Raw genomic sequence first — 27,411 nt, 5'->3', positions numbered from 1 at the left:
AAAATCACTTTTGTAACAATTTTGATTTATAATAATTAAAAATTTTGTTTTTTAGAAAAACTTTTTTTGATGGAGGAAAAAGCTTTTCTAGAAAAAGTTATTTTATATTATATTATGTATGTATGTATGTATGTATGTATGTATGTATGTGTGTGTGTGTGTGTATATATATATATATATATATATATATATTCTATATGATACTTATTTGCTAAGCAATCACACAATAAAGTATTTTCTGCATTCACAGTTTATTGTTTATAGTAATTAATCACTACCAAAAAAAATCACTCAAAAAAGATGTAGTCTATTTCTATGAAGAAAAAAAAAATTTATTATTTTTTTAACAAACGATTATTGTTTGTTTGAATTGGTTACTTTACGAAATTTTCTCTGTTTGTTTTTTTTTGTGTGGGTGGCGGAAATAAGGGGATAGCCCCCAACAAAACAAAAGGGAAAACTAAAAATCTCTTAGAGTGTGTTTGGATGAGGTAATTTGAAAATTTTAAAGAATTTAAAATTTTAGGTAATTTACCTCAAAGTATTTGAATTCCCTCGTAACATTACATTTCCTCAACATTACATTACATTCCCTCATCCAAACAATGGAATTCACCTCAAAGTATTTGAATTCCCTCATAACATTACATTCCCTCAAAACATTCTCCCATCCAAACACACTCTAGAAAGACCAGAAATGAAGCATCTGCTGCCGTCAATGCTTGAGAAGCAAAACTAGAAATAGTCTCAAAAATCATAACACCCGTAGGAATGTTAAGGCAATATTTGGTAGAATATCCGCAACTTGATTAGCTCCCCACAATTGTCTACATGACCGGCAATGAAGTTAATTGTCCATGAATTCTTTAATATTTTTTTTTTTTGAAAGAAGAATTTCTTTAATATTTGAGACCAAATAAGAGAAGGGTATCGTAACCTCATAAAAATGTGTGTGTACCTCATAAGAATTTTCTTAAAATGTGTGTACCTCATAAAAATATTGTCAGCTTCGTCGTTGGACCTAAATTAGATTTCTCATAGTTACATGAAATAGAGGGTTTACATAAGGTTTATTGTAAAATAAATTAATAAATGTTCTAAACCATATAGTTAAAATAACGTAACATTGACATTTATCAATCTTCTTCAATTTCATGAACATATTTAGCGTTGTTCTTTGGAATGACATCATCACTCCAAAATGCTAGGAGAGTGTTGGAAGGCGAAGCATGAGAGGTAGCACACATGTTACTTAAAATGAGAAAGTTTGTTAAGAATTAGAAGGTAGAAAATTGATACCTTAAAAGATTATAGATTCTACAAGAATAGAAAATTCTTACAATTCAATCGAAGTTCAAGGAAGTTTTCTAGCTCGAAATGACCATGCGGCCAGGTCTCGACAAATAAGCAGACATGGGAAAATTGTGTAATCAAATCCCCACTGAACCTCTGAAGTGAACTCGGGAAACGTGTAATTATGGTCTTTCCTAAGCGTTTGGTTTTCTGAAAGACGGGTAACGACTATTTTTGTTGCTCAAAACATTTCCAGTTTTCCTTGAATCAAATGAAAATGTGAAATTTCAAATTCCATTTTACAACTAGGAACCCTTTAAGGATCTAACTTCAGTTCTAGATTGATCTTTTAAGTTTTAAGTTCATTTGCTAAAGGGATATATTTCCACGTCAACACCCTAAGAATTCATATCAACGGATTGTGTAATTCAAATCTGATCATAGATCTATAATTCAAATTCTTAATAAAAGTGAACTCCTAAGAGAATGATATTATCTACAATGACCAACACCGTTTGTGCATTATTTGAAACTTGGATCTTTTGTGTTGATGGCTAGCTGTTTGAACATGTCTTGATTCCCTTTAGAGGGAAATTTATACAAATCTTGGCACCAGATTAAAAGAGGGAACCCTTCCAAGATGAATCAATGTAAGTTTTTTTTTTTCCTTTTCAATTTTAAATTGGAAGCTTAACTTTTTATGTCCTTGCCAGTACTTTTTCCTCTATCGTATTTTTTTTCCAGCTTTTTGTTGATGTTGTTAAATCGATACTGAAATGTTAATTCTTGCTACTGAGTTGGTAATTTTCTTAGTAATTAATCATGATGAATCAAATACAAAACCCCACCATGCAATTATTGTAAATTGAAGTTTCTCATTTATGCTGGCTAATGATCTGGTACATTGTTTGGATCTATTCTCTGTTTTTTGTATTTGCAGCTATCATTTGTTGAACTTCTGTTGTTGTACGTTTTGTGTTCTTTGAACTGTTATGATAATCATTATGTATCAATGGACCTACTAGTTTTGAAGGATCCATATGACATATCCCTGCCTATGTTGCACAATGCTTCTGCTACCACTATATGTATGAGAATGTCTGTGTTAACTAAAATATTTGTTTCACATCCTCATATATATAGTTTGATCCACTAGTGTTATTTATGTAAAAGATATGTTTGTTTGTCAACTACAGCTGATGGTTTCCAGGAAAGTATGTGGTGCACAATGAAAAACTTATCAAATTTATATTTCAGAAATCAGAATGCAACTTGGCTGAAATTCATGATCAAAGAAGCAGATTGTTACGGTATTTTATTTTCAATTACATAATGTACGAGAAGGTGCGTATTTGAGCTTTACTAAATAACATTTTGAGGTTAATTTCATATTAGATTGAGTATTTGTATTAATGGTTTATATTTAGATGGCAACTACTGTTAACAATTTAGTTAATGAAGTCATCGAGTTGCTTAAGCAATCTGTTTTGTACTTTATTGGGAAACACCTAATCTTGTATGTAAATGATGCAGGCGAAATACTAGATATGATAAGGAACAATTTTTGTGATTTTTATGTGATTACTTTGCAATTTTATTTATTTTTAAAATTTGCAACTTTTATATGTTTATATTATTGCAGAAAATTGAAGTTGGTGTGACTGGTGAGTGTTATATTCAATCTTTGTTGTCGTTTATCCCAACAAAATTAGCTAAAATTGTTTTCTATAGAGATTGGTTGCGAATTAGTTACTAAACGGTAACATTTTTTAAATGTTACTAATACTACTCTCAGTGTTACTAAAACTAATTGGTAACATTGTTTTTTTATTAACTCAGTTGAGTTGGTCTGATAGTGTTAGCTTTGAACCTTGAAATGAGACCTTAGTATGTGCTCTTCTCAATGTCTCAGGTCCGATTCTCTCGTGTCAATTTATGTGGGCTAGATTAACTTCTTCATAAAAACATAGATTTTGATTTAGTAAGACTTTTCAAATGTTACTAAATCTCATAGATGTTGTAGGGTTCCATTAATATTTGATGTTCTTTTCATTTGTTATGACTTTTCTGATATACCGTTGGAGTATTTATGATATCTTGATGAGTTTGCCTTTGTGATAATCCAGAATAGTTTTGTTAATAATTTTGATATCGGGCCTTTGCTGTATGATGAGAATTGACTCCTCAACAAGATTTGAGGCGCCACAAGAGTGATGATCCATTTGTTAAAGATAATAACTGTTCTGGTGATGGGTCTACTGCATTAAAATATTATTGCTATACATATTATTTGCAATTTTTATGGAGGCTTGGATGAATGTCCTGCAATTTTTACGGAGGCTCACAAATCCTATGCATTTCAAGGAATTTACAGTTTTTTTTTTTTTCCTTAAAGTTTTGAACCGGTTAAAAGTATGAGAAGGCAAAGAAATCATCAAATGATAGAGTGAATGAAAGCAAATTCACACTGGATTATTGTCACTGTAGAATGTGTTCAACATTCTTTGATTACTGAATCTGTCACATCAACGAATTAATAGAACTAACTAATAACATGATTATCAACTGACAACAGAAACTGTGAAATATAGAGGCTGCAACACCCCCTCAAAAGTTGGAATTTGTACACCTAACTCAAAGTATGTAACCTATTTACCCCATTAGTCTGATGTGCTCATATAGTCATATACCTTCTTTAATGATGAATGGTAGTAGAGTAATGGAGTAAAAGACCAAAACTAAAACAGAAAATATTTGCCTCTATTATTAGAAACAATTCATGAAAAATGTGAAAGAGATAAATTCTCTATAAAAGCTAAGTCAAAACCGTCCAGACTTAAATGGGGTTGCTGAGCAGGCATAAATTCAATTTAATAATTTGAATGTTTAGAGAAATCGGTGCCAAGTATTAATATAGGGAACTAATCTCTAACTTATTACTAATTTTTTTCTCAAAAAAAAACTTATTACTAATTTTTTCTATTTTACTCTTTTCCGTCATGTTTATAAGAAGTTTTTATGTTAACAAAAGGTGATATATCTAGTTAAGAATTTGTATCAAATACATTAACTTTTGACTCAAATGCCTGTTATAAATAGGATAGAAAGAAGTAAAATATTTTATAGGTAGTTGGTTTCGGATAGAAAGAAGTAAAATATTTTATAGGTAGTTGGTTTCTTTTGTCAAATAAAAACGCAAATATAATGTGGTCCACAAAAACAAACCACTATTATTCCATTCAAATATCTTTATAATAATATATGTTACATTATCATTTATCGTATCATTTTATAATTCTATTGCTTTTTTTTTTTTTTTTGAGGAATCACTATTGCTTAAAATATCTTGACAAACAAATACGCTGACTTAAGTTAAGAAAACTAAATTCCCACTAAAAGAAGCTTACTAGTACTAATAAAAACGACGGTTTGAGAGTGCAACAACATTCATTCATATCAAATTTGTGTGACTGATCAAAAGCATGGTGTATATGTAAGCACATGTAACCTTCACATTAATTTCCTTTACTTGCCACCTATATGCTTCTATCCGTTCATACCCAAAACATTAAACTCTCCCATCTTTTCTCTCTCTTCATAATTTTTCCATGTAACTGTTTGATTAGGTACAGCATTAATGGTTAGTTGTTTTGCATTTGTTGTACATCCATTCTAGATTTCTTTTCTTATCTCTTTTAAGCTTATTTTATGTTACTCTTCATAATAATATCTAGTTCAAACTATCTTTAGCTTCAAATCAACATAACAATATGGAGATTGAAGCAGCAAGTGGTAGCAACAACAAAGGATGCAACATAGATGAGAGTGATGAAGAAGCATATTGTGGTCTTAATAGAGGAAGCTTCTTAGCATGGGAAGATCTAAGAGTTATGTTGCCAAATTTTGGGAAAGGACCAACTAAAAGGTTGCTTAATGGACTAAATGGTTTTGCTGAGCCTGGTAGAATCATGGCTATTATGGGTCCTTCTGGCTCTGGAAAATCCACTTTGCTTGATACACTTGCAGGTTCATAACTAGTTACTTCATTCTTATTATGCTACTATATATGTTTCTTTGTTTGTGATAGTACTTCTTTTATTATGCTATGACTTGAATTGCCCAAACATGAGTAAATTAAGGTTTTTCATAAACCAAAATATCATGTTTTTTGGAAGAAGAAAAAATGTTCAACCTTTCATTAGTTTGATGGTTTCTCACTATATATGGTGGTACACAAATTCTTTTATTCAATTAGGATTATGTATAATTAAATGTACCAAAAATTGGATATTTCCCTTTTGAGCTTTCTTTCTGGGACTGTTTGAAGCTTAATTGTTTAGTTTAGTGTATTGAATTTACTATTTTGATGTTTAATTTTTATTTTATAAAAAAAATTCAACTCAACTCTGGTGACACTAACCTAAGGGCCCTTGTTTTAATGGCTTGGTCTGTGGTGGGGTATGATATTGTTATCTAACATTAACAAACATTACAATTATGGACGATCCCGAACCAATTCTGTCAAGTCAAAAATATATTTGCTATTTTGATGATATTTGAATTTATTTTTGTACTTCTAAATAATCACCAAGGAAAAAATTGGGGTTTATTATAAAAAAAAATATATAAACAAATATTTACAAAAATACCTTAGTGACCTTTCCACTATACAGTTACAAATAATGAAGTGGCATTCAAAAATCCAATTATAATTTAACTAGGGCATTATGGGAAGAATAATATTAAGGTAGTTAAAATTGCTTATATTCCCTAAAAATAATTTGCTCATATTAGAGAACACGAAAGGTTAATGTTTTTTTTCTTTCTTTCTTAGGGACATGTTTTTTTTGAAGAGGAATCTATATAGGAAGTGCTCCCTCCCTCCATCCTTTAATATAGGATTATTTTATCAAAATCATGGATATTAAGAAAAGATGTGGAGTAATAAATTTATGTGAAACTATTACTTTTTTTTACTAAATTGTTCTTTATGTATAAATTCATTTAATGTTGATTTTTATATTATAAGACAATTGGTAGTATTATACTTTCTCCGCCCAAATTATATGACGTTTTGGGTATTTCACATGTATTAAGAAAAATCTAATTAATTTTGTATGAAAATGAGATATTGTGAGTTGTTTTATAAAATTGTCCTTAATAAATGATATAAGAAAGATAAATTAAAAAATTGAAAAAAATAGAGTAATAAATAGTTAAGGATATATAGGAAAAGTAACATTAAAGTTTCATTTGGTATTGTAAAACGGCTTATAATCTATAACAATTTTTTTCCTCAAAGCGACTTATAATTTGAGGACAGAGGAAGTATTAATAAAGGGTATAGTTGGAAAAAATAATGAATACATTTAAAAATTTATAGATGGTCTTGTATTTAACGACAAACATCTTTTTATAAATGATCTTATAATCAAGCACGAGTGAAATATTTATTAAAGAAAAAAATTCTTCAAAATTTTAAAAAAATAATTTATATCTTTGCTATGCTAAGATGTGTATTTCCCTTTTCCTTATCTTATAATAAGGAATAGAGGTCCTCGTGAGCTTAGCTCAGTTGGTTGGACAATACATAAAAATATGCAAGGTTTGTAAAAATATGCAAGGTTTGAGGTTCAAACCTCAGTCAATACCAAAAAAAAAAGGAATAGAGGGGTGCATGGAGTATTGATTTTTGTAGAGTTGGGTAACAAAGTGGCGGTCGCAACTGTTTCTGTCTCCAAAATTTATTTCCAAATCTTTGACAGCTGCCATTGAAAAGAACAAAGTTAATAGCTCCCTATCTTTATGTTATTAAATTTTGGTGGTTGGAATTGTGAGATTGGAAAATTATATTCAAGCACATAACCTAATTTATGGATTTTGAAAAGGGTAGGTTCAATGAGCATGTGAATCTAGGTGTGTACAATTAATCAAGTACTCCCTCCGGTCCTATATATAAGAAACAATTGACTTTTTAGATACATTTGATAATTGATGTATCTAGTCTAGAATATAGATCAAATATATTAATTATCCAATGTATCTAAAAAGTTAATTATTTTTTATATAAAGGACTGGAGGAAGTACTTTCTAAGAGATTTTTTTTTTTTTTAGATTCATTAGATAAAATGATGTATTTAATCCTTAATATAGATTAAATGCATCATTTTTTATATGAATCTAAAATGTCAATTTTCTTTTATAATAGAGACGGGAGAAAATATATATTCAAAAAATTATTGCAAGGAATTTAATAAACCTATATGTCATTACCTTCATAAGAGTTCTTTTTATCTCAATTCTCAGGTTTTAAAAAGAAATAGATCTTAGTTTAGATTTCAAGGTAAGTAAAGTTTGATTAAACGTTAACTAAGTGATTGGACGTAAGTGTTAATGAGTTTTATCAAATGATGAATTTGTTCGAAAAAACTTGAGTCTGATTTTTAAGTGGAACAATTATTAACCAAATTTTACTTACCTCGCTGTCAAACTCTGGATTACTAAGACATTGTGCCATGAAATAAAATTCTAAATAATTTAATTTAACATATTTGTAATGATTTTTTGGCGTCGGATTTTTTTTTTTAAGTTTAGTTTATATTTGGAGATATTTTTTTTGAGGCAGTTGATTATTTTTTTAGAATAAAGAAATTAATAATATATTGTTTCATAAAAAATATAAATAAAAAAATTTTTTTTTTGAAGAATCAAAAATGAAATATATTAACAACGGCGATGATTCCTCTTTAGCACAAGGTGTACTAAAGAGGCCACCCCAAAGAACCAACAGTCACTGTATAATTACAATAAAAAGGTTAGTCAATGCCCAGACAAAGTAACGGGTCCGACCACCAACTAAACGTGCCATAAACAAAGTTGGCATTGTGAGCTTTAAGCCACCATAATGAATTATACTTAATCTTTTCCAAAAGAACTATCATTTGGACATTCTTAAATAAATAAAAAAAACTTATTTTTTCGAATGTATATATTACAAGTTAGTACTTTTGTTTTTTTTTTTTTTTTTTGAGAGAAAGTTAGTACTTTTGTTAGTGTATTTAACTTATTTTAAACACTTTCTTAGTTTAGTCATGTTGCCCAAAATACGGTTTGTAAGTTAAAGCCATGAATTGTGTTCCCTTTTCACCGTAAGTTGATAATAATTACCATGATCAATTATCAAATTCAATGAATATTGATTGCCAAAACACACTTTAATGCCCTATGGCCCATGCTGGGGACCATGGTTTTTGTCTTCTCATTTGCACTAGTAATGGGATTTGACCTTTTCACCTAATCATCACGTATCATAAATGGTTGAGTGTTGCATAATCTATCTTGCTTATCATCCAGTGTTAGATGAAATTACAATCATATACTGTATATTAGCATCTACATTAATCACAAGATAAAAAACGAGCAACAAAGTTTAATCAATAATACAATTATCCATATGCAATTTGCTAGTTGATACATAACTTTTCAGGGCTAATTTAAATGTCTAAATGTTGTTACAGGTAGACTTGCAAAAAATGTGGTAATGACAGGAAATGTTCTTCTCAATGGGAAGAAAAAAACTCCAGGCTATGGTTTTGTTGTAAGTACACTAACACAAACTCTTTCTTTTGTTGAGGACTTTCAACTGAAATTTGTGCTTTAACTTAATTGATGTTGAAACTTCAGGCATACGTAACGCAAGAAGATGTGTTGTTAGGAACTCTTACAGTGAAAGAAACGATAACATATTCAGCACATTTACGTCTTCCATCAACAATGTCCAAAGAAGAAATCAGCGGCTTAGTTGATGCAACAATCATTGAAATGGGTCTCCATGACTGTGCAGATAGGTTAATAGGTAACTGGCATTTGAGAGGTATAAGTGGTGGCGAAAGGAAAAGAACTAGCATTGCACTTGAGATTCTCACAAGGCCTCGGTTACTGTTCCTTGATGAACCGACTAGTGGTTTGGACAGTGCATCTGCATTTTTTGTTGTTCAAACTCTTAGAAATTGTGCTCGTGATGGAAGGACTGTTATTTCTTCTATTCATCAGCCTAGCAGTGAAGTCTTTGCACTTTTTGATGATCTTTTCTTGCTCTCTGGTGGCGAAACTGTTTATTTTGGTGAAGCTAGAATGGCAATCGAGGTATAAATACATTTTTGGTGTCTGCAAATATTTATAGATTTAAAAATGTTTCTGCAAAGATTTTATCTTGTCGATACCCTCACATTTTGGGAAGGACTTGTTTTCTCTTATGTAGAAAGACACTTTAAGTTCAAGACATGTCCTGAGTATCTGAAACATATCAATGTTCGACATTCATACAATATTGACACGTGGATTCACGTTTGTCTGATTCATAAATTTTCTCTTCTTCAACAACTAGTACTCATGTTCTATAAATTTTTCGATTTCTTGTGCAGTTTTTTGCTGAAGCCGGTTTCCCTTGTCCACGTAAAAGAAATCCTTCTGATCATTTCCTAAGATGCATCAATTCTGACTTTGACGTTGTAACGGCTACACTGAAGGGATCTCAAAGGATTCCTGTATGTATTATTTAGTAATTCTAAACATATGCTTTGAGGTGTCAGATGATTAATTATATACTCATCCTACTTAGGATCTTTTGCAAGAGCTGCTTATCTTATGACGTCAACTAACAAATAATTGAAAATAGCTTATGATATGATCATAAATTGTTTTTTTAGCTTACTTTTATGTTATGTTCATAAGCTGTTTTCAGCTTATTTTTAGAAACAAATCTAGCTAGCTTTTTGTCGTAAGTTGTTTTCAGCTTATGAAGAGTTTATCGTCATTTGTTCAACAATTTCAGAAACAACTTATACCTTAGGTCTTACACGATATTGAACAAACACCTATTGACATGGATTTGTTTGTTTCACTTTTTTCCCCCTTATTAGGATGTTCCAAATTCAGCAGATCCTTTCATGAATTTGGCTACAGCACAAATTAAGTCGATGCTAGTTGAGAGATTTAAGCGTTCAACGTATGCCAGAAGGGTAAAAGACAAGATTCAAGAACAATCAACCAATGTAAGCATTTATATTTAGCTATACTCCTCATTACATATAATTCAACTGATATCTATGCCAAGCCGAAATCCTTAGGATAATCTTTTTCTGTCAGTATAGTAGCCGGTGTCCATGTCAATGTCGGTCCTTCATAATATTGATTTTGTTAATGATAAATGTACTACAGGAAGGGCTTGAAACTGAGATAAACCTTGGAAGCCAAGCTAGTTGGTGGAAGCAACTCAAAACACTGACAAGGAGATCATTTGTGAACATGTGTAGAGATGTTGGTTACTACTGGCTGAGGATTATGATCTATATCATTGTATCTATATGTGTTGGAACTATCTATTTTGATATTGGCTACGGCTACACTTCCATCTTGGCTCGTGGTGCCTGTGGTGCATTTATATCAGGATTTATGACTTTCATGTCAATTGGAGGCTTTCCATCTTTTATTGAAGAAATGAAGGTAAAAAAAAAAATTGATTCAAGAAATGAAACTAATTATTGAAGTCAGTAATATGAGTTTATAAACGGATAGTTTTCATCAATACTTTGGAAGTGTATGGAAGAACTTGTTTGAGTCTCTTTGGATTAGCTTATTGTAGTTTATCTACCAGTATAAATACTTGTGAGATTGTTTGGTAATGCTTATAGAAACAACGTATGACATGTTAGATGTTTTCATCTTATTTCCATAAAATCTCTAGGATAGCGTATGGTTTATATGAAAACAACTTGATGTTATTGTCTTTTGTTATAGAAATAGCTTATACATTATATGATAAGCGTTTATGCTATAAGCATTGTAAATCCGAACAAATCCGATGCCATAAGCACTAGTATAAGTCTTTGGAAGATCCTTTGAAAATAGCTTATGTTAAGTCTAAAAATTATTTTCAGTTCATTTCCATAAGCTCTTTCAGATAGCTCAGTGTCATAAGTTTTAGCATATGCAGAGTTTACCTTCATTTCAACTTTGATTATAGAACCAACTTATACATAAGTTCCTGTAAGATATGTGTTTATTCAATAAGCCGCTTATGATGTTTTTGTTGATATATCTGAAACAGGTATTTTATAGAGAAAGAATGAATGGATATTATGGCGTAGCAGCATTTATTTTATCAAACTTTCTTTCATCATTCCCGTTCTTGGTTGCTATTGCTCTTACTTCTTGCACAATCACATATAACATGGTGAAATTCAGGCCAGGATTCATTCACTATGCGTTTTTCACTGTTAACATCTATGGATGCATCTCAGTGATTGAGAGTCTCATGATGGTTGTAGCTGCACTTGTTCCAAATTTTCTCATGGGAATCATTACAGGAGCTGGAATCATTGTAAGAACAAATGGCGAAAATTCTACTTGAAACCAACTACATGATCCACATGCGTTAATTTTTCATATATTGTTGTTGTTCATGCAGGGAATCATGATGATGACCTCTGGATTCTTTAGGTTGCTATCTGATCTTCCAAAACCTGTTTGGCGCTATCCAATTTCATATATCAGTTATGGCGCATGGGCGATACAGGTAATTCTGGTTCATACTAAGTGTCGGTTTGGTTTTGCGGTTGACTAAATTGATTACGGCTAAAAATGGGTTGAATGTAAAGTGATTTATATTTGGATATGTTTATGTAAAGTCAGTTGAAGAAAAAGTTTGAGGCTAATAATCAAGTGTAGAGGGAACAATTTCAATTTCTAGCTTCAAGTTAGAATCAATTATGGATGCAAAATTGGTTCTACTTGAGAACATCTAAACATGTCAATACTAATTCTACACTTGTAAAATCAATTTTTCTTCCTCCAAGAGTCGGACTAAACATACACTAATTGATTCCGGAGGAATTGAATTTGTTAGGAAGTTGACAATTTTGACAGCGTAACCTAGTAGCAAGTTGATACTTGAGACTAAAGCAACATAAATGACATCTTTTAAGGATCCAATTGCACATTTATTTTATCTTCATTGATGACAAACATAACAGCATAATACGTTTCTAGACGTGAATTTGAAGATTTAAGCTCTATGTATAATAGCACGGACACTAGATTCAAAGCACGCTAGATACTGACACATGTAGTTACATCCAATCACTTCCATCTTTATTGATGACAAACATAAGAGCATAATATGTTACTAGAAGTCAATTTGGAGATTTATGCTCTATATATAGTAGCACCAACGATTTAAATTGAAAACACGTTAGATACTGACACATGTAGTTACATCTAATCACTTCCATCTTTATCGATGACAAATATAAGAGCATAATATGTCTTTAGAAGTCAATTTGAAGATTTGTGCTCTATGTACAATAGCACAACACTTGAGATTGAAAGCGCGTAAGATACAGACGCGATACCAACATATGTAGTTGCATACCTCCAATTTTTTTTAATTATTATCAGTGTCTACGTGTCAGTGTCGTATCCAGTGTTAGTGTCCATCTCAATATTAATTAATATGAATTTGGATGCAGGGTTCATACAAGAATGACTTGCTTGGTCTTGAGTTTGATCCACTACTCCCAGGTAACCCAAAACTGACAGGAGAATATGTGATAACACACATGTTGGGGATTGAATTAAGCCATTCCAAGTGGTGGGACTTGGCAGCACTTTTCCTCCTTCTCTTATGTTACAGGATATTGTTCTTTGTTGTTCTCAAGTTCAAGGAAAGAGCATCACCATTATATAGAAAACTTACTGCCAAAAGAACCATACAACAGCTTGAGAAAAGACCTTCTTTCAGGAAAATGCCATCTGTTACTACTTCCAGGAGGCATCAACCCCTTCATTCACTATCTTCTCAAGAGGGTCTTGATTCTCCACTCCACACCTAGAAGAACAACCACAAAAAAGAGAAATATATATAGTTATATAATTGAATTCCACTGGATTTTCAGATATTGATTAGTTGCTTTCATATGACACACAAAAATTTGCATTTGCTTTATTAGTATTAGTTTATATGTATAGGGGAAATGTTTCATAACTGTTCCAATTAAGATAAGAAAAATGGAACATTATTTGTGTCCTTGGATTACATTTTTTAAAAAATTAAATTCTGAGATTGAATAATGTTTTGTACAAATGTCTCATTGTCCTAGCCTTATCAGCATCAGGTTAGAGCTTTGTTTGGACTGATTATACATTGCTTGAAGATATAATGATATAAGTTTTCCTTCAAGAAATTTTGTCATATATACACCATGCCTGAATATGGTTTATCATTTATTTGCTAACAAGTGAACATTAAAAAAAAAAAAAAAAAAAAAACTAATTGGGGAAGAGATAAATTATTAACTACTTCAGCAACAGCAACCAAAAAAAGCATTACCAATGCAGAATAGCGGCCTAACAGACCCAAAAAAACATGCTTCTGCAGGCTGAACACTCAAGGGAAAGCAGCACAACCTCTGCTTCAAAACACCTCATAGTACAATGAAGGAAAATATGATCGAACATCTCCTCCCACCCGCGACAAAGAACACAATTTCTCGAATCCTCTTGAGATAAAACACGGCGCGCACCGCTAAGTTCTGATTGTCCCAAGAGAAGTTTCAAAGAAAAAACAATGAGCTTTGAAGGAGCCGGACTATTCCACAACACCTCAAAAACTCTATCCTCCGCATCACCCCTGCTATTTTCCTGCACCATCAACACCTCCGACAAATCATATATATGCCGACTTCACCGATTTCCTTCCTCAACCACCCCATAAGAACTCTCTTTGAATTTGCACAATTTTCTTCCACATCCGAACTGGCATCTTTGAAAAAGAAAGGTAAAACATTGGAATAGAACTCGTCGAATTTATCAAAACGATCCGATCTCCAAGACGCAATAATTTTTCCCCCAATATTTAATCTTCCGCTAAGTTTTTCTAACATTGGATCCCATGTAGTCAATTTTCTAGGATTGGCACCCAACGGAAGACCCAAATACTTAATCGGAATATAACATTTGCTACAATTTAAGAAATTACACACCATCTCCATAAACTCTCTCGGCACATTTACCCCACCAAACAACTATTCCAAAAATTTACTTTCAATCCCGACCATTTCAAATCCATGTAACATCACTTTCAACGTCCATAAATTTTCCACCGTCACTTCCCCAACACACAAGGTGTCATCCGCATATTGGAGATGTGATCACCGTCATTTCATAGCCACCCACCTCAAAATCCTTGAAAAAATTCACTCTCACTGTATTACTCATCAACCCACCCAAAACTTTCCGCTACCAAAAAGAATAAAAAGAAGCTAGTGGATATCCTTGTTTTAAACCTCTTCTAATATTTTTCCTCCGTGAGACTCCCATTAAAAAGAATCAACATACACCCCCCACAAACACAAGTTTTCATCCAAGGTATCCATTTGTCACAAAACCAAACCTCTTAGATAGAATTAATGTTTAATTATGTGAAGGAAGCAACCTCTTAGATACCATTTCTTTTGAGGAACCCTGAAATATGTGAAGGAATATAAATATTAGATAGAAGCTGCACCACAATCACTTCCGGTCTCCAGAGCAAAAATCAAGTTTTTTTTTAATAGATTTTTGGGTGGTGTCTGGGGTTCGAATCCCGAACCCCAAACCTTGCATATATTATGCATTGTACAACTGAACTAAGCCAAATATAAAAAAAGATTATAATATAACATCATAGTCCATGCACTCAGACCGCCAGCAAACTATCTGCAGTGTTGCATTTTGTGTTGGGGAATACTATAATTATAACTTGAACGAATTGATGTTGATGATTGTACAAATAAATTTCGAAAGGTGTGTGGACCGTTAAGATTTATGTTTAATTTGCCTGCACCAATTCATGCAAACTAAATGTAATAAGGATAATTGTAAATCTCTCCAGGATACTTTAAAATCCTTAAAATAAATTGCACGTTCACCTCAAGCGTATGAGTCAATTATAGTTTACATAATAAAATTTCATCAAATTTCTTTTTTGTTTTTTAAAAGAAAAGTTCCGTCAAATTCTTTTTTTTTTTTTAAAGAAGTTCCATCAAATTTTTGAGCACCGAGTAAATAGAATGTCTTATATATTTAATTTTGGCTCAGAAATATAATTTTATTGTTCTTTTTTGCCTTGAGAATGTCTCTATTTATAAAGAAATGCATACCAAATGATGAATGGAAATAATTTTTACGAGATTTGTAACACTCGTTCATCTAAGCATGCAGCTATATATTGTGAGTGTTTGAACTATGACATATATCATTGTTTCCTTAACATTGCACCTCTTTGTCTCATGGTTCGAGGTTCAATTCATGTACAAGACACTTTATTTCTGCAATTTGTCTATTGGTTAGAGATAAAATTCAAAAATATCAAACCCAATAGATGAACACATGTCCCCATTAGCTTCATAATGACTTAGTGATGTTTTTTCCCATCTTCCCTAGTTGTGAGATTTTAATATCAAACGGCCCCAGTTAAGGAAACATATACCAAACTGACCTAGTTTTGACATGCTAGTACGAGTGTGCCATTCCATTTTAATATTTAAAAATATAAACTGAAGATATTTTAAAATTAAATTAATAATATTCATAACAAAATATTACAATTTTAAAATTATTATGACAAATAAAAAGTAGAATATTATGATGAAAATAAATGATAATGTATTAGCGAAAACTATAATAGCTTAAAGTTGCTACATATTTCTAAATTGTTCAAATAACCCCTAGATTAAGATGTACTCCAGGATTATTCTACTTTGAGATGTAATTACAAATGTCAAAAAAAAGTCTAGATTATATTCTACGTATAGAAACCTTTTCAAGCACCTATATGTTTGGATCCACGTCTAATTTCTCCAAACTTCGGCAAAAAAATCATGGCAACGCAAAAGCTAGACATTGAAGTTTTTGATTTCGCGTCCAATGGACGCGAAAATTTGCTTGTTGTATCCAATTAACGTACTAGTATAAATTATCGTGAGTTAGGTCTAGTTTTATGTTGTTATTATTATGTTAGGTAGAACATTTGATGAATGCTGAAGAAGAGTGCATAGAGGTAGATAACACACCCCAATTAGCTGAATCACTTTGAGATGAGTAAAATACGTATGCATGTTAAAAGTGGCAATTCAAACCCGGACCTCTGTGGAACTTATTTCCTATCTATGCTTTTAGTAATAATGGTAGTAAATGGCTGCTGAGATGTGCAAAGAAGTAGATGCTGGGGTTTACTTCTATTGTAACTTTTGTGCAGGATGCTGCAGATTGTACAGTGTCCCAGCTTTCAATTTAAACATTGCCAAAGCTGCTCCATGTGCCCCCAAAAGTTTTTATGTATACGAACGGTTATTTATTTTACTGTTTTGTTACTATATCACATTCATAGTTCTTTGACTGGTTACTATAGCACATTCATAATTCTTTGACTTGAACAAAGAATTTCACTACTAAAAGAAACAAAATTTTTAGTGTATTTTGTTTTCATTTGGCCAAATTACATGAGCCATAAGGTGCATTTTTTATATAAAACTGTTTGTATGTTTATTGAATTTCACAATGTCAATCATAATTCACGATTAAGATATGGGTAGTGTTAACTTGTGCCCTTAGGCACATGTTAAGAAACCTAAAAGAAGAAACTTTCTCTAAAATTTGGTGCATTTAAATGATTAAAAAGTTAAATATTAAATGCAATGCACACATTCCAATAAGTTTTTTCTATATTTGAATTATTAACTTGTGCCTTGAGGACACAAGTTAACATTTCCCTTAAGATATTTGAGTTATTTTAAAAAATAATAGAACAAATAATATTATGGCAAAATATGATTGAAATATCGTGAATTTACACGGTAGTAAATGCACACATCTATTAAACTCTAAAATTTATGTTCAACAAGAATGGATCAATTTGATGTTGAAATTAAATCATCAAGATCGAATTATTATATGAAATTAGAACACACTTACTTGGAAACCATGGTGACCGGATTCGACGAGATTGAAGACAAAGTCTTCCTTTGCTTTTCACATGCTCCAAACTTAGGGTTTTCGATGGGGCAAACCGCTAATGAGCAGAATAGTCAGAGTGATGGCAAAGGGGACCTAGCCTCTCTATTTATAACCGTGCAACCCTAGGCACCATCCATCATGGGCCTAGTGTTTGGGCCTACACTATGTTTCTACACAAATCAGATTAAGTGCCCAAAAGCCCATTAGCTATTGATCACTTTTCTTAGGGCATAAGCATCATCAAATGGATCACAACGTCAGTCCGTTTTTTATTAAAACCAAAACCAACAATAGATTGCAGCCCACAAAATATTAGAAGAAATTCTAACATTCTCCCACTTGGGCAAAATCAATTGTGCATTTTAAAAAATAAAAATTTAAAATTTAAAAAAAAATAAAAATAAAAATAAAAATAAAATTTGAAAACGACTCTCGGACTGATAACGAACTTCTTAACGTGGCCACTACATGATACCATGATACAACACTTAATAAAGACTCCGTCCAACTAAGAACTGAATGATATTGAATCATGGCGGTAGTTATATCCTTAATTGATACAACACCTTCCATGGTTACAAATATCACCAATTCTGTCGACTAGTCATCTGTGTAGAGTGTAGCAAGAAATGATATGTCAACGTGATCAACGACCATACTATCATTTTCATTGTCGGTCCTTAATTATATGAAACCAGAACACACTTACTTGGAAACCATAGTGAGCGGATTCGCCGAGATTGGAGACAAGAGTCTTCCTTTGCCTTTCACATGCTCCAAACTTAGGGTTTTCAATGGGGCAAACCGCTAATGAGCAGAATAGTCAAAGTGATGGCAAAGGGGACCTAGCCTCTCTATTTATAACTGTGCAACCCTAGGCACCACCCATCATGGGCCTAGTGTTTGGGCCTACACTATGTTTCTACACAAATCAGATTAAGTGCCCAAAAGCCCATTATTAATTGATCACTTTTATTAGGGCCTAAGCATCATCAAATGGATCACAACATCAGTCCGTTTCTATTAAAACCAAAACCAACAATTGATTGTAGCCCACAAAATATTAGAAGAAATTCTAACATTCTCCCACTTGGGCAAAATCAATTGTGTATTTTAAAAATAAAATAAAAAATAAAAATTTAAAAATAATTTTTGAAAACGACTCTCGGACTGATAACAAACTTCCTAACGTGGCCACTACATGATCCCATGATGCAACACTTAATAAAGACTCCGTCCAACTAAGAACTGAATGATATCGAATCATGGCGGTAGTTATATCCTTAATTGATACAACACCTTCCATGGTTACAAATATCACCAATTCCGTCGACTAGTCATCTGTGTAGAGTGTAGCAAGAAATGATATGTCAACGTGATCATCGACTATACTATCATTTTCATTGTCGGTCCTTAATTTCTCTCAATGCCTTAAAGCCAGAGAAATTATGTGATTTCTCTCAAATGCTTTAAAGCCAGAGAAATTATGTGATTTCTCTCAAATGCTTAAAGCCAAAGAAATTATGTGATTTCTCTCAAATGCCTTAAAGCCAGAGAAATTATGCGGTCCACGGAAAACCACATTGCCTCAGCTCCAAAATAATGTCAATCACCGGCATAGTGATCCCAACGACACTGAGCTCTAATTTTCACACATAATACATCAGCTCCAAAATAATGTTAACAGCCGGCATAAAGATCATGTCAACATTGAGCTTAAATTTTTTCACCGGCATAGTGATCCCTTCAACACTGAGCTATAATTTTTCACATTTGATATTTGATATATACAAGAATTCATCTCATCATCAATAATTAAATTGAATGGAAATTCACATCAATATATCAAAGAAAATAAGTGAAAGAAAAAATTCATCATCACAAAATTGATAAGATAAAATTCAAACTCCCACTAACCAAAGACATCCAAAGAATTCACAGTATTCACGTTATTCAAAGTGACTCTTGAAAACAATGAATCTAATTCATTTGGTTAGAAGAACAGTTAACATCAAAGTTCGGGAGCCAATGAATGTAATAAATAATTTATTACCATAAATTATAGGAGTTGGGAGCCACTAATTTCAATTTCGACAATTTCTAAGTGTTCAGAAATGCTAGTTGTAACTTTTGGTTTTAGTAAATTTCCTTCTAATGCAATCCACACAAGTACCTGGATCATCAAACTTTAAGAAAGGTAGAATATTTACTTTGATTAATTTCTCAGCCCTTTTCCCGATAAATATGATCCAAGTGCTTATGTCATAAAGTAAAGGATGTCTTCCTCAACATTAGACCTTATAGCAACAAAAGTTTTGACAATGAAAGACGAAGCAAGGTTATGTGAAGTCAAAGACAACTTAAATAAACTATCAACAAAAGATCCAGGGAGTCATGAACCATCTACTAGAGACAATTTATATAGATGAACAAAGGATGAAGCAAGGTTATGTGAGTTTAATCTCAAACTTAGTTTTCTACCTCCAAGAGTAAAACTAAAACAAAATTGCTCCAACAAGGTAACACAAACAAGATTCATCCTAAATGAAGGTAAGGGAAAAATATTTTTCAAAACAAGTTCAAAACTAGAATGTTAAATCATGGTTACAACTCCCACTGACTTCACAATTACTCCTAGATCATATTAATCTGAAATTAAGTTGACATCTCCCACTGACTTCACAGTTACTCCTAAATTACAACATTGTTACGTCCAATAACTTTTCATTAGACACATGGAGACAATTATGGTCAGATACTTTAACTTGTGAGTCATCTCCCACTTACCAAAAGGTTAATTCAGTTCAGACATGTTCTCCTAGAGATAACTCCAAATCTTACTTCCATTTCTTACGGTTTGACTCGTTTAAGATCTCGATGGAAGCAAAACAACCATTCATTGATAAGGAAAAAAAAATGAATGAATTAAAATATGTCATAATACAAGATATAGCTTAAAATAAACAAGCTATTATAACGAGGCCAATATAATTGTACAATCACCTTTAGGCAGAATGCACAAACTAAGGTCGAAACCCAAGCCAAAACCTCAAATGAGTTAATCAATGAGGATACATTGAACTTGGGAAATTGTCACCTTTGGGCAGACAAATTCTTTGGTTCAACACATACTCCAATAACTCCATCTTATATAAGTTAATCAATGAGCATGCATAATAAAGGCATAACAATTATCCTTTGAGGAAATATATGAGACAAAACATGAATGTATCAAAATATATCATTTGACAAGATATAGCTCAAAATAAACAAGCTATCACAATGAGGCCAATATAATTGTACAATCACCTTTGGGCAGAATGTACAAACTAAGGTTATAACCCCAGTCAAAACCTCAGGTAAGTTAATCAATGAGCATGTGTTGAATTCAGAAATTTGTCACCTTTGGGTAGGCAAATTCCTTAGTTCAAAACATTCTCCAATAACTTATCCCAAATAAATTTTTAATTGTAAAATGCAATAACCACCTTTGGGCAGGAAACTACATGTTACAATTAAAAACATTCCTCAAACTACAAAATGAAATTTCATCAATCAATCAATAGAGGCGGTCCCACTTTGGTGGTAACGACCTATATCAACGCAAGAAATTCTTTTTGCATAGGAATCAATTACTCTTGTCAAAATATGACACAAAAAATATGCATCATTTAAATGCATCTAAACTGGTCAATATCGTTTTAATTTGCATTCATCATAATTTTGTTTGATCCAATGCGGTAAAATAGTACGTTAAAAGCACATAAAAGAAAATCAACATATAATTATGTGCTATCTTTTGGAAGAATAACTACTACAGGTAAAATAGTATATACAAGCAATGATTTAAATTAATTAACTACGCAGCGGAAACATATGAGACTTGAATTTCACCACCATTGAGGATAAAATACAAAAATAGTCACAAAAAATATTTAAGAAAAGTCTATAATATCCTCAATGTAAGTCTCCATAATAAACTAAAGATTATTCATCAACAAATAATATTTGTTTTTCATTTCTAGATAATTGACATGTAAGATTCTCCCACTTGATAGAGAATGATGGTTGGATTCTCAATCCAAGATTTTTTAAAATATTTAAACAAATATTCAACTAGATTCTCTATCACACATTGGTCATGTCAATTAATATTACACCAATAAGATATGCCCATCCCTTGTATAATAAGGGAATAAGTGTAATCAAATTCAATAAATAAATAAAAAATTAAATTAATTAAATCATGGCTAACCTCAAAAAGTGTAATCAATTCTCCTTGTATGTAGAGTCATTAAGCTTCGATGACTTAGAGAAAATTCCACACAATTTGGCATATTGTCATCTCAATTGGTTCATAATTCAACAACAAACCAATATAGCAAAAGAAACACTCCCATAATACATCAATAAAATACGAGGATAATAGTTTTTGATTGCCTTCAGAATTGCTCGAAAATTATCTTTTATGATATTCCACAATCGAGCATTCAAATAAGAACAAGGCAACATATAATTCAATAATTATAAATTCATATACATATGATTGACAAAATTGAATGTAAAGTAATTTCAAAAATACAACACTTTAATAGAATAATTCACTTCTATAAAAAAGAATTTCACAAATAATATTTTACACTCATCCTTGGGAATATATATCTCACATATATATAAAAAAAATGATTTCACATATTTCACAAAATAAAATTTATTCCCATAAATAAAAATGTGAAAACAATGTTTGGAAATTATTTCCAATCAAATTACTCAATTTTCAAAACAAATCAATCCACCAAAATCAAATCAAATCCTCTTGAATATGCAAAGTTTGATCCATCAAATATTAATCATGATGTTTCCTTCTAGATTTGAGATAAAATGAAATTATGCTTGGTGGAATATTCATATGGTAATCATGCCAATGTTTATACACACTAGATGCACATGCACAATGAATCACAACATGTGAAATTTGTTTCAAAAACCGCAAACCTGATGGCAACAGAAAATAATATAAAATCAATTTTTAGTGACAAAAACAACATCAAAAGGAGTAGCACAAAAATACATGATCTTAATTTGAACATGACTACTCAAAATTGTCCCTGGATCCACACATGCAATTGTAATTCAATCATGATAAACATATTTTTAAAGCAACTTCAATCATGATCAAATCTCAAATAACAAATAAGATGCAGCAAAAATATAGCAACCGAAAAAGCTATTTACCATCAAAACTCACATAGGATGCAAAGCGCATATTATCAAACTCATGGAAAGTTATAATCAAAATCATGAACCGAAAGAAAATTAGTTTCTCGATGATCAAAGTATAATTGGCTAAATCAACCCATTGATATATTTTTGAAAGCCGCAATAAAATTAAAAATAACAGAACCATTATCAATTTGTTTTTGTTATACTACAAATCATATTGATTCTCTATAGTGCACTATGAATAAAGTGACGGCAGTAGCAGATGTCAATAAAAATACAATTGAATTTTAACACAACCACCGCACACAAGCACTTATCAAGTTTTACGTGGATTAAATTAAGACCAAGATCAATGGTGTATCACATAAAAATAGAAACCGAAACTTATGATGACACAATTAAGGGTAATCGATGGAAAATCCCTACTGATCGAGAAAACCAAATTAGATAGAACAATTATTCTCTCATCTTTCAAAACGTCAATTTGATGTTCTCAATTCAGATTTTATAAAATCGAATAAAATAAGTATAATTCAAAGCAATTGAAAGTAGGAGTCTAAATCATATAATAGCAGCTCTGATACCACATGTAAGAATTAAATCAACAAGATCGAATTATTATATGAAATTAGAACACAAGAGTCTTCCTTTGCCTTTCACATGCTCCAAACTTAGGGTTTTCAATGGGGCAAACCGCTAATTAGTAGAATAGTCAGAGTGATGGCAAAGGGACCTAGCCTCTCTATTTATAACCGTGCAACCCTAGGCACCACCCATCATGGGCCTAGTGTTTGGGCCTACACTATGTTTCTACACAAATCATATTAAGTGCCCAAAAGCCCATTAGCTATTGATCACTTTTCTTAGGGCCTAAGCATCATCAAATGAATCACAACGTCAGTCCGTTTTTTATTAAAACCAAAACCAACAATAGATTGCAGCCCACAAAATATTAGAAGAAATTCTAACATTTGACAATTTCACACACAAATTAAAAATTAGGGTATTGCATGAGAAACTCGAATGGTATATGGTTCATGCACTATTAAGGTGGATTTTTTCAGAGCTAGTTGTTCATGAGGAAGAGGCTCTAGGAATGTGGAATGCAATGAGTTGGTTCCAAAGCAATTGGGGAGCGATTTTAAAGTCTTGATTGATTCTATTCTCTCAAACTCTATGGAAGTGTCTAAATTTCATGTTATTATATCTAATATTAGAACTTTATTAAGATTGAATTTTAACTTTGAGGTGAAGTTCATTCGTCATAAGCAAATATTGTTACTCATAACTAGCGAATATGGTTACTCAATGAAAAACTTAGCTCCTTAAAGCAACCACAATGGATACATCCATTTTTTGGTACATAAATGGGTCTCACATGTACGAGTCACTCATTTATAAACTTTTAATAGTAGTACCTAATAAGCACTCAATCCTTCCAACCTGGCATCTGATACAATTCTTAAATGAGACTCACTAATCAATTATCAATAACTTTATATTATTGCATTTTAATTTTTTAATATTAAAAAGTGTGGGTCTCACTTAAGATTGATGGTCTTAAGTGAGACCTCAGGTCTTATAAGACCCTAAAAAAAATTCTCCTCAATAAGGGTACCTAATAAGTACCGAACCTTAAAAGTTTAAGACCTTCCCATTAAAGATGATCTTAGAGCACTAATTTCGGTTGCGACATTTGCATGCAATTGTGGGCAACACTTGTCAGCTAGGACCCTTTAGGATACTAATAATTGAGTTGATGTTGGTGGTAAAAGTTGACCACGTCCAAGAAAGGCAAAATAAATTTTTTTTTTTAGAGAAGAAAGGCAAAATAATTAAAGTGATGAAAATAATAATTTAAAAAGCTAGTTATTATGTCTACGCTTTCAATTATACAGTACATTTTATATATTAATTTAAAATATAGGTTGGGAGAATATTGTGAAATTAGTGGGATCTATTTTAGAGTATTTAGAGAATGTAGTCGAATTATTTAAATAATTAAGAAATATGAAATATAATATATTTGGTGAAGTTCATTTATACCATCAATATGAGGGACATGAATGAAGATGCTTTTATTTAATCATCATTTCGACATAGCATGCATATTTGGATGGTCTGCTATTTTATTAGTTTGTTGGTGTTATTGAAGTTATATTATTGTCAATAAATATATATATGTGTGTGAGAGTAATTTCATTTGATCCCCTAATTTTTTAGATGAGATTTAAATTCATTTTTAACATATGTAATGTAACCCAAAGATTTTAACAAAATTATACACTTTAAAGGTCAATCCGCAACTTTGTCTTTGATGGCCAATCCGTAACTTTGTTAAATTTATCCTAATTCTAAACATGCACGTATAGTCATAGTCTGCATGAAAACGATTGTTGCTTATACAATGTATAATGTTGTGTTATGCATTAAGGTTTTTTCTTGGGGGATGGGGTGTGGGGGTTAGTAGGAGGTGCATTTATACAATATTATTACTATAAACCAAATGCAACGACATATATCAATAATCCTCTCCAAAAAAACAACATATGCCAATAACATTTATACAAGATAGAGATAGTGTTTCAAAAAAAATAAGAGAGAGATAAATTTGTAGAAGCATGACACAATGAAGCCAAACTTATTTTGACAAACATAATCATCAAATATGAACGTGCAATGGAGTTTTCATCTACCATTTCTCATGGCCTTGATGTCATTCAACTTTAGTTTAAGGTCCCCACTTTGAAGCAAGTAGAGGAAAATTTGTACTGTATTGCTATAAGACAAGACAAGACAGTTGAAGTTAGCCCCTTGATGCTGCAGAAGAGTTAATTCAACTTCCATTTTAAGTAAGTTATATCCCAGAGGCTAAGATAAAAGTATCATTTCCATATCTCTAATGTGAGTGTCCAAAAATATACAAATATGGAATCGGATATTAAAAGACGTAAGATATTTATATATGTACGTACATGTGGAAGCTTGGGAATAATTAATTAACGGTTGAAAAATAAATGGAACATTGGATTTGGATACTAAGAAACACGATATCTTAGTGCTCTAACTTTAAAGACATGATCCCATTCTGCCAATTTTCACTTCCCTATCGTTAGAAGGTTTGTTTGTTTGTTAGGTGAGAATAGTACTCATCTCACCCTCTTCATCATTAATCCACTCAACGCAAAAACATATACACATAATGAACTTAATAATGGATAAATTAATGCTCAGATCTTATCTTGTCTTGATTTATTATGATATTGAGAAACTGGAACTATTTTCATTAGATTGAAATGAATGGAGTACATGAGTTTATATACAAGTCAGATTTGTACTACAAACTAACTAGATTGTACTACTCTATTGTTACTTGTACTGCAAGTAACAAGTGCTTCTTTCTTATTGGCTGGAATCTGCTCATGGTGTAATAGCCCCCCACAAGTTGGAGATTGGTATATGTTGACCATTCCCAACTTGGATAAAAGATTGCTGAATGGTTGGGGAAGAAGAGACTTGGTGAAAAAGTCTGCAACTTGTTCTTTGGATGAAACTGGTAAAAGTTTCAGTACACCTGCTTGAACCTTCTCTCTGACAATATGGCAATCAATCTCAAGGTGTTTAGTGCGCTCATGAAATACAGGGTTAGCTGCTATATGAATGGCACTAAGATTGTCACAATAGATGACTGGTATTTTTGCACTTTGAATCTGCAAATCTTTCATCAAGTACAACAGCCATTGCATTTCACAGGAAGCTGAAGCCAATGCTCTATACTCTGCTTCTGAAGAAGACCTGGACACAGTGAGTTGTTTCTTGGTTCTCCAAGAAATGAGGGATTTCCCTATGAAGAAACACTGACCAGAAATGGATCTTCTAGTATCTCTACATCTTGCCCAGTCTGCATCTGAAAAACCTTGAAGATGCATATCTGAATCTCTAGGGAAGAATATACCAGAACCTGGAGAGCCTTTAAGATACTTGAGAACTCTCATACCAGCATTATAGTGAATCTGTGATGGATTGGTGAGAAACTGGCTAAGTTGTTGTGTGATGAATGTAATGTCAGGTCTAGTGGTATTCAAATATAATAATCTCCCAATGAGTCTCCTGTATGATGGAACATCATGGTAAGGTGTACTAGAGTCATGGTGTAATTTGACAGTTGGATCAGATGGAGTAGATACAGGTTTTGCAGCTAACAGGCCTGAATCATCAATGAGGTCAAGGCAGTATTTCCTTTGACACAAGGAGATACCCTTTGAAGAATGAGCAACCTCAAGTCCCAAGAAGTATTTGAGTTGGCCCAAATCCTTAATTTTGAACTTTTCATGAAGTATGGATTTGATAGCATTGAATTCATCAATTGAGTTGCCAGCTAAAATGACATCATCAACATACACTAAAATAGCAGTAAAACTGGTAGGAGTCTGTTTAGTGAATAGAGAATGATCAGATGATGCCTGTGTGTATTGTTGAGCAAGCAAAATGGAGGTTAATTTCTCATACCATTTCCTACTTGCTTGCTTGAGGCCATAAAGAGATTTATGTAGCTTGCAAACTTGGTTGGGATGAGAATGAGGAACACCAGGAGGAATGAGCATATAAACATCTTCTTGAAGGTCTCCATGTAAAAAGGCATTGTTGACATCAAGCTGATGAAGATGCCAATGATTGATAGATGCTAATGCAATAACCACTCTGACTGTTGTAAGCTTAGCTACAGGTGAGTAAGTATCAAAGTAGTCTAAACCCTCAATCTGTGTATAACCCTTAGCCACCAATCTGGCTTTGTATCTTTCAATGGATCCATCAGCATGGTGCTTGATTTTGTATATCCAT

The 27,411-nt window shown here is 32.0% G+C and overlaps 1 protein-coding gene across 3 annotated transcripts; it reads left to right on the top strand.

Annotated features, from left to right (window-relative positions):
* Window positions 1-4,728: 4,728 nt before the first annotated feature.
* LOC146931500 (ABC transporter G family member 15-like) lies at window positions 4,729-13,422 on the top strand. 3 transcript variants are annotated; one of them, XM_085702988.1, is made up of 10 exons: window positions 4,729-4,933; window positions 5,044-5,319; window positions 8,811-8,890; window positions 8,977-9,438; window positions 9,717-9,839; window positions 10,215-10,346; window positions 10,513-10,797; window positions 11,402-11,674; window positions 11,762-11,869; window positions 12,822-13,422. In XM_085702988.1, the coding sequence occupies exons 1-10, from the start codon at window positions 4,834-4,836 to the stop codon at window positions 13,182-13,184; spliced, it is 2,202 nt and encodes a 733-aa protein (XP_085559114.1). In that variant the 5' UTR covers window positions 4,729-4,833; the 3' UTR covers window positions 13,185-13,422. The 3 variants fall into 3 exon arrangements, with proteins under 3 accessions (XP_085559114.1, XP_085559115.1, XP_085559116.1); XM_085702989.1 differs by lacking the exon at window positions 4,729-4,933 and having other exon boundaries at window positions 4,982-5,319; XM_085702990.1 differs by lacking the exons at window positions 4,729-4,933; window positions 5,044-5,319 and adding an exon at window positions 5,754-6,847 and having other exon boundaries at window positions 6,965-8,890.
* The last annotated feature ends 13,989 nt before the right edge of the window (window positions 13,423-27,411 follow it).

Source organism: Medicago sativa, chromosome 4, assembly GCF_051527215.1.
Source record: "Medicago sativa cultivar Bolivia chromosome 4, Bolivia_mono, whole genome shotgun sequence".
NCBI lineage: Eukaryota > Viridiplantae > Streptophyta > Magnoliopsida > Fabales > Fabaceae > Medicago > Medicago sativa.
Note: the sequence above shows the minus strand (reverse complement) of the source record. Positions and strands in the feature narration are given on the sequence as shown.